Genomic DNA, 9275 nt, shown 5'->3' on the forward strand with positions numbered 1-9275 from the left:
AAAAACTGATACCTAATCGATTTTATTATAGTTGAAATTTTTATTCTTTAGGGGTCTCACCTTCATTCAGCAATTGGCTCTCACACGTAATACAGACATACTTATTGGCATGCATGGAGCTGGTCTTACACACTTGCTATTCTTGCCCAACTGGGCCACCATTTTCGAATTGTATAATTGTGAAGACCCGAATTGTTATAAAGATTTGGCGCGTCTACGTGGCATTAATTATATAACTTGGGAACGTGATGAATTACTTTATCCACAAGATGAGGGGCATCATCCGCAAGGCGGTGCGCATGCTAAATTCACAAATTATCGCTTTGATCCAAAAGAGTTTGTACGTTTAGTGACAAAAGCTGCGGAACATGTGTATTCACATAATGAGTTCCAGAAGTTTCAAACACAAAAAAGTGCCAAGCACGAAATGAGCAAACATGATGAGATGCAGAAAAAGAGAGATGAGCTATAGTATAAGACTAATTGGTTTTTTCATTCAGTATTTTAATTTATTTCGTAAATTGTGATCTTAAATAGCTCTTAATAAGAAGTTGAAATTTTCTTTAAATAGAGTAAACGCTGAATTTTGTATTAAAATTTTGTGATTTCTCGCGTCCCTTCTGGTCAAAGCATATCGTTCCAGCAAGTTTACCAAAACTAAAGGAAATGGTACGATGTTACAACAACAATGCAATCGTAACCTCAGGTTGAGGCCGTTATAGCTTAACATAAATTAATTGCAACCGTTTTGTTAAAAATTACTGAAACCCGGTGATGGACGGCTCTATCCACATTCTATAAGTGGAAACCCCAGGCTGCGGAGGCAGTTTTAGGAAGTGATCTGTTAAAGCAGGCATGCCTAGCGCAGGGCACTTGCATATGGAATACTGCCAGCGTTGGGCATGACTGTGTTAAAGTGTTAAAGAAACCCTCCGCCCAATATCCCCTTAAAGATTCGTAAAAAAAGTGTATATTTTTAGAAAAATCATACAGTGCATTATAGCAAAGTCGACCCCTGCCTTGTATAGCGGTATTTACAGATACTCACAAATGAGCGTACAGCTCTTTTTTGTTATATTCACTATGTTTTACATGCTAAAATCTTTTTGCTAATTTTGTATTAAAATATGGGTTATATTTTAGCAAACCCCATTTAAATCCAAGAATGAATCAAAGTTCCAGCAAAATCGCGAATTTTTTAATACGAATTTCTAAAAATAATTCAGGTATGCAGTTTTATATAATATAATAATGTACGAATTTCAAATGTCTAAAATTTTGTGATTTTCGAGATTTTTTTTGTTGAATGTCCTTCGTATTTTTTTTTTTATATTAAACAAAAATTCTGAAAATTTTTTGTATGAAAAAAAAAATGCGTAGGACAGTCAGCAAATCTGCATAATCAAAAATATCTAAAAAATCTGATTAAAAAGTTGAAAATTTTGCATGAAAATTTGCTGAATTTTCGCGAGTTTTGCACAAAGGTTAGGAATTATATTTTTATTATTTTTTGTTGTAGAATTAATCATATTTTTATACAAAATGGCAGAAAAATATGAGAATAAATATTGTTGCATATACTGTGCAAAATTTGTGGTGCCAATACTTTGTGCCGGCAGTGTATGTATAAAAATTGCATTGGCTACAAAACTGCAAACCCGAAATTTATTCTCTGTAGGTCATTAGGATACCACACCCCTTTGTTGACATGTTTTTAATTTTTTTTACATAGAATATGTCATATTTTTATAAAAAATTAATAAATATTAAACACACAAAAGGAAAACTGGGTTAGGGCTCGTTCACACAGAAAGCGGTGCCGAGTCGAGCGAAGCCGTTCCGAGCGAAGTGAAGCTTTCAAATTGCTGTATATGAAAGTATTCACACAGCAAGCTTTTTCATAAGCGTTTTGGGGCCGAGAGCAAAGCAGTTTTTTATTCTGAATTTTCTATTTAATTTTTCAGCTTCATGACGCTGCTGCAAACAAAATAGTAAAATATTTAAATAAAAACGAATTCTACAACCAATCTTTTGAATAAAATTGAGCAAATATGTTTGCCGCTTTTCATTGAGGGTAAGTTTTGTGTCTTTGCAAACGTGTCCATGAGAAAAGCTTCATTTTCAGGCCCGGCCCGGCACGAGTGCAAAATCAACTTTCAAAAACACGCACGAGCCCGCACGTTAAGAATTTTAGTGGGGCCCGGCCCGGCACGACGGGACACGTCCCAGCTCGGAAATAAAGAGCCCACTTTTATTGTACATATGTACATATTTTTAGTTTTGTGTTTATGTATGTATATTTACTTAAGCGAACCAATTTTTTACATCAAAGATTTTTCTTATATATTTTCTGGGAGTGGAAGTGGAAGGTATTTTATGTACAGATATGTACATACGTACGCTGGTAACATAAATTTTATAACCGGTAATTAAAGTGTCTGTCAATTTTTAAACCTTTTTCGCATTCTGTGCTCTCTTGTAACCGGTAAATTTGGTTACCATCTCAGCTGGTAACAAAATATTGCCCCGTGAAATATGCAATACAGGAATTTCCACAAATCTTCATAGCTGAGTTGCTGAATATTTTCACTGCATTACCAACATACCTAGAATCACGATGACAAGAAGTGGTAACATTTTTTGGTAATAAAATTTTCCTGTCACAAAATCTTCGGTAACGTGCAGAATAGACCTGTAAGTATCTTATTTTTTCTATCGGTTTCCAAATATTTCTTTTTTTGCTTTTCTCTTATCAAAAAAAGTTTTAATAAGTACTATTTTTTTTTTGTATAAAAACAAAAGCGTATCTAAATTTGTAGTATTAGCAACGGGCTTTTTCGTGCTTATTCGCGCTTTTTTGAAATTTTATTGAACGTCCATGCACGCACGAGCTTGTACTAACAGCAAATATTCTGGCCCGTACCCGCGGGCTTACGCAGGGACCCGCCGAGCCCCTGCCAAAAGCCCGGCCCGTGCCCATCTCTAGTGTGAACACCAACAGCTTCGCTGTGTTCGCGCCCTTATAATCGTCACATACCATGATGCAATAATACAAGGTGGTAGCGCTGTCAAACTATCGATAGTCAAGTCCATCGATGTTTTACGATAGTCTTAAGGGTGACTATCGATACTATCGATAGTATCGACCCATTTCATATGTTTTTTTAAATCCATTTATTTTTCGTTATCTTGCTCTTATAAATTTGTTTATTTTAGCGGCTCACGGTTGCATTTTAGAATCGAGAAATATTCACTCGCCGTGTAAAAAAAGCGATTTCATAAATTTTCCCTGCAATTCGCCTTTCGGAAATAAAAAAACATTCTTTCGAAAGGCACTTTACATGCAAGGTGCCACTGCTCATGCAACTGTTTTCTGAAATTTCTCAATTTTACAGTCTACTGCATTGCCCGGTCTGACACGATCTTAAGACGGCAATGGAACCCTGCTATTCCCACGCTTAAAATAAAAAATGACGCTTTTAGGAATAATGCCATGAACCAACTAAACAGATCACCCAGCACGGCAAGCGCGTATTTGTAATTGCAATTGGGAAAAAAAAAAAGTTTATATTGTCATTTTTTAATCGGTTGTTTCATTCATACACATGGTTTCATTCCGTTTCAATCACATGGCGGCGAAAAAATTACGTCACTGCGAAAAATAATACTTGTTTCTCGCATACCGCCATGGGTGTTCTTTCTTTATTCGTTCGTTCATGAAATAATGCTGCCAAATTTTGTTCTCTTTGAACCAATACGTGTAAAAGTCAAAAGCGCTAGGAAAGAGAATTCGCCATCAATAAAGCGATAGTGACGATAGTACTAAAACTATCGATAGTTGTTTCAAGTGACCAGACTATCGATACTATCGATAGTATCGTCGATAGTTTGACAGCTCTACAAGGTGGTATCAGTTGTGACAGCTCGATTTGACACTGCCTTAGCTCAGTAGAATGAGGAGAAAAACGGGAAGAAATTAGTCCCCATATGGGGGAAAAGTATATAATTTCACATTTTTTCCTAAACAAAATTTGCTTTTTAATATTACATTTACATTGGACCAAAATGCGTGATTTGAAATCAGTCATTTGAAGGTGTTTACACTGCTTGATCCGAATTTGCTTTGACTTCTCATCAAATGAAAAGGGAAGACAAAAACAAAATGTATGTAAACAAACAGTACATTTATTCTATTGTTAACGCTTTTTGGACACAAAAAGGCAATTATTCTTTGATTAAACTAAAAATGTGTAAAGCTCTTGTATAAATTAACAATTTTTACACACAAATTTCAAAGATTTATTTATTTCGTTGTGTTTGTTTTGTGTTTGAAAAATTCCAAATGTCAAAGACAAACCAAAGCTTTTGTGGAACTTTTGTTTCTGAGTGCGTTCAATAAAATAGTACGGCAATTGGAACGCATTTGTTTCGTGATTTTGTGTAAATGCGTCGAAATGCGTCATTCTGGAAATGTGAATTTGTATGGAGAAATGCGTGATTTGGCCTCGCATTTGAGGTTTCTCGCCCAAATGACGCATTTGGGCTCAATGTAAATGTAATATAAATGTAATATAATGGTATATTCGTAATGAAATGAAGTAAAATAAAATAAAATACCTTTATAAGAAAGCAAAATGTGTATACTGAGAAAAATAAAATACATTCAACTATATTATTAGGCAAGGAATTGTTAAAGAAGTAATTCTGTCTCACCTAAGGCAGACAATATGGCGGAATTAGAGCGAGAATTTGCCAACCGATAACACCTTGTATTATTGTATCATGGTCACATACGATATCGCATTACTCGCCACGTAAAAACACATTTTTTGGATTATGACCTATTTACGTGAACGTACTTTATCCCATTCAGCTACGGTGACTGACGTATCACGCAATTTTCTTTGAATGTTTTTAGATCCTTGCATGTATGTTACTATTGGAGCCCTCTACATACTGAGGATCAAAAGGGTGTGCTTATTTAATGGCTGGGAGTGTACATCGCTTTCTTTACCACACAAGAAATGGGTTTGCTCTATTAATCTAAAATTTTCTACGAATGGAAAATGAATAATGCAACGAGCATTGTATACAGATCTGTAACTGTTATCTTAAATTTTCTTTATAAACAGTATTTCAAAAGTTTTATTTTATAGCATTTTAATGTTTAATTAAAATTTCATGTTTTCGCTGCATGTGGCAAACCCACCGCTCTGAATTTTCGCATACGGTAGCACCGTGCTGTCAAACTACACATCAGCTGTTTTTGTTTACATTTTTTTTTGTGTTGTGGATTTGCTATCATACTCCTGGATTGGCCAGCGTCCACTATTTTGGTCGATATAAGCTATTACGCGCTATATATCTTATCAACAAACTGATTATCCGTTGATTTCGTTAAAGTATAAAAGCATTATTATCTCCCCTTTTATGATACTAATCAAAGTTTACTAAGAGTTATTATCAGCGCTCGACATGGAACCGCTTGAAGGAATAGGCAATGAGTTCTGCGCCACTGGCGCGCCAGAATCACAGTGCCTTTGTTCGGAAAAGCATCGTTTTTTGAATATGATTTTGAATCGGACGTCATATACGGGGCACGTTGATATTTATGATAGAAAGTCATGGGAAACCTTCGCACATGTGTGGCATATTCTGTGGACAATCGCGCCGGTTGTATATTTCTTTGCAATTGCGCGCATTGTTGGGCAAGTGATTGAAAAAAAGAGTTCCTCCGCATGCTGTATGCAGATTTCTTATTGGGTTTGTGTTGATCGTCGTACCAACAGTGCTAATTGTGAATGTGCTCAACAGCTATGTTGGCTATGTGATGTTATTTTTGTGCGTCTTTTCGTTGGCCGCATTATATGTGGTTTATGCAAAGAAAAAGCAAAATCGGACGTACAATTTGGGTGGCAGCCGTCCATTTGTATTAACACTTGATCGTGCAACTATCAACCTGCTTACGGCGCTATGCATACTCGCTGTGGATTTTGAAATGTTTCCAAAACATTTTCGAAAAACGCGTCGCTATGGTGTTGGCCTAATGGATGTTGGTATTGGGTTATTCGTTTTTGCAATGGGCACTGTCTCACGACCACCCAAGAAAGTTGCACATCTTAAGCAAACTTTATGGACTGTCGTACCGTTGCTGGTGTTGGGTCTCATGCGTACCCTGGTCATAATGTTAATTAATTACGAACAAGATGAACATGAATATGGCGTACATATGAATGCCTTCTTTACATTGGGTCTTACAAAGTTGTTTGGCTGCCTTATTAGTGGACTTGTTAGACATAGATTCACACATTTAATAGCTGGTTCAGGTGAGTAATATTGTAGTGACATTAATATAGAAAAGATCTCAACTAACAATTTTTTCGTACACAAATAACTAAAAAAAAAACTTAACAAATTTTAAGTTCTGCTGTTAAGAATTTCTTTGGATTTTGTTTTCTTTAAATTACGCCTCATCTTCTAATTTTGGATTTTAAATATCATTGCAGCTCTTCTAGCACTTCACGAATATGGACTTCAGCATACCGTGTCTACCTTCGTCATGAATTCAGATATACCACGCGACACACTGCTCAGAGCCAATCGTGAGGGTATTTGTTCACTACCAGGTTTCATAGCACTCTATTTGTTATCCATATATATTGGGCAGTGTCTTCGTCTTGAAGACAAAGTTCTGAGCTACCGAGTGTTCATAAATAAATTAAAAGTATTAGGTGTGGTAAACATTGGAATGTGGCTCTTGGTTGCTGGATGCATTTTTACAGTTTCAATTGCGCGAGTTACCTGCAATTACGGCTATGTCATATGGATTTTGGCTGTTGCCCTAACAATGACTTTCCTCTTTACGATGGTATTTCATTTGATTTTAAATTCATTATGTTCTAACTATGATAGAAAAGCAGTGAACGAGAGTAGCGAAGTAGAAGGATTGGATAATTCTACAGAGGTGACGACATGCAATGCAAATACTTTGCCTGTGCTAGTGGAGGCGGTTAACATGAATGGACTTGTATTTTTTCTATTGTCTAATGTGCTCACTGGCGCAGTTAATATATTTCTGCAACCAAAAAAACGAAGTGACTTCGAAAGTCTGCTTATATTAAATAGTTATATGTTAATCACGACAGGTTTCGTTTATGTACTCCATCGTCTTAAAATTCGAATAGCATAATTGATTTTGTATTATTATACTATTTAGTTAAAGATGATAATGTTTTATTTATGCGTGTACAAAAATTGACTTCTTATCACATTAGAATTAAACGTTTGAAACGTAAATGAACATTTTTCTGCAATAAGTTAGAATGCATACTTTTTTTAGCGTATATGTATTTTTTCACACAGAAGCATTTATGAAAATGCAATACATGGTCTCAATTGATTAGATTTTATAACAGTTTTACTATGCTTTTAATGTTTAAGCTCGACTTATTAAAGTAGATATCCTTTTAATTATTTGGAAAATTCAACAGTGAGTTTTGGTGGGTTTTATTCACCGTTAACTTTATCTTTTAGTTCTAAGGCAGACAAGTTAATAAGTACAGTGAAACCTCTCCTAACGGACACCTCTATTAGACGGACGTCTCCCTTGGGCGGACATTTTTTTCTATACCAAGTTTTAAGTTTAAATTTCGGAACAAATTACTCTCTCTTAAGCGGACACTCTCTTGGCCAGACGCGGACAGTTATTTTGCATAAAATTGACACAAAAACCTCTATTGAGCGGACGCGAACCTCTTATCAACGGACATTATTTCTTTTCATAACAAATCAAACAAAAACCTCCGTTGGGCGGACGCGAACTCCTCATAGACGGACTACTAAATGGAAAAGGGGGACTTCCCGTATAAAATGTGATTTTTATGCACACATTTGGTTGTGGTTTATGTTCGTTATTTGAATTATCAGAAACCCTTGAAAAATCCATTTCCAATTCTGATGAATTTATAACAATGGGTAGTAATAAATACATGGACCGAAAATTTAGATTTCTGGTTGGATTTTGTTACTGATAAAAACATGAAAACTATTGCTGAAAAAGGTACTGACACTGAAAAAAAAATTAAAAATAAAACTTACGTCAATCGACAATTTCCAGTTTTTTATGTATTGAATCCACGGTTTTATGTAGTTTATGGACTGAAATGTAATATTTATTTTTATTTTGTTATTACTTAATATGTACTTACGCACATAAATGAAATATGCACTTTTGAAAAAATACATGCACATTTTTGTTTGAACGATGTAATATCAATATATTTTCTTCAAATAATAAATAGTGACTATTCAATTAATTATAACATTAAAAAGTTCTAAAATAAGCTTCCCTTCCATTGAGCGGACACCTCTCTTGGGCGCACAAAAAATGACTGACGGTGAGCGTCCGCCCAAGGGAGGTTTCACTGTATAAGGTCAATACATTTAAATATATTTAGTTATTGATCTTGTTATACATATTTTTGTAAAAATAAACTACTAAAAGCTTTTTAAGAACTGATAATGGTTAAAATAAGAAGTTTAATTTTGACAAAACTGTGCTTCATTTACAAGGATGAAGTGTAAGGAGTTGATTTTGTATTAAAGTTGTAAGCACTTTCAGTTGTCTAACGTTTTGTAACCTATGGCTCAACAACACAAGAGGATACCATTTTTTTCCACCATCATCATTTCCCTAAAAATCAATAACTACAACGGTATACCTAACACAGCTACAGAGAATCTCATGGACTTATAAATATATTAATTTAGAGGTTGTATCTATGATAAGGTAAATATGATGTGGCGTACTATGTGAGTTCATAGACATATATGGGCAAATCTAAAAAACAGGTAACCCTTGTGTTATTTAGCTTTATTTTCACTGTATTTTCATTAAAAAACTGATACCTAATCGATTTTATTATAGTTATATAGTTCATTCAGCAATTGGCTCTTACACGTAATACAGACATACTTATTGGCATGCATGGAGCTGGTCTTACACACTTGCTATTCTTGGCTAACTGGGCCACCATTTTCGAATTGTATAATTGTGAAGACCCGAATTGTTATAAAAATTTGGTCACCATGCAAATTAGCCACATACATATGTCCATAAGAATTACGTATAAACGCACCGTAGGCCTCAGCAGCTAGTGTGCTAGTAATGTTGGTGCAATATTTTATATTTCATCAATTAATAATAATAATAATAATAATAATAATAATAATAATAATAATAATAATAATAATAATAATAATAATAATAATAATAA

At 34.6% G+C, this 9275-nt stretch overlaps 2 protein-coding genes across 2 annotated transcripts in view; both read left to right on the plus strand.

Moving 5' to 3' along the window:
• The window catches only part of LOC118741912 (EGF domain-specific O-linked N-acetylglucosamine transferase), a 5656-nt gene extending 4472 nt beyond the window's left edge, over positions 1-1184 (plus strand). Inside the window, 1 exon segment of the mRNA XM_036473885.1 lies at positions 32-1184. Coding sequence (XP_036329778.1) covers positions 32-472 — 441 coding nt within the window. The 3' untranslated portion in view covers positions 473-1184.
• Positions 1185-5258: 4074 nt separating this feature from the next.
• On the plus strand, positions 5259-7621 carry LOC118741683 (uncharacterized protein At4g17910). The gene is given in 3 exon segments (XM_036473658.1): positions 5259-5733; positions 5735-6326; positions 6507-7621. Coding segments are annotated over 3 exon segments (1533 nt in total). The 5' UTR covers positions 5259-5475; the 3' UTR covers positions 7190-7621.
• Positions 7622-9275: the final 1654 nt, after the last annotated feature.

This window comes from Rhagoletis pomonella, unplaced genomic scaffold, assembly GCF_013731165.1.
Source record: "Rhagoletis pomonella isolate Grant_MI unplaced genomic scaffold, Rhpom_1.0 Rhpom_scaffold_00006, whole genome shotgun sequence".
Taxonomy (NCBI): domain Eukaryota; kingdom Metazoa; phylum Arthropoda; class Insecta; order Diptera; family Tephritidae; genus Rhagoletis; species Rhagoletis pomonella.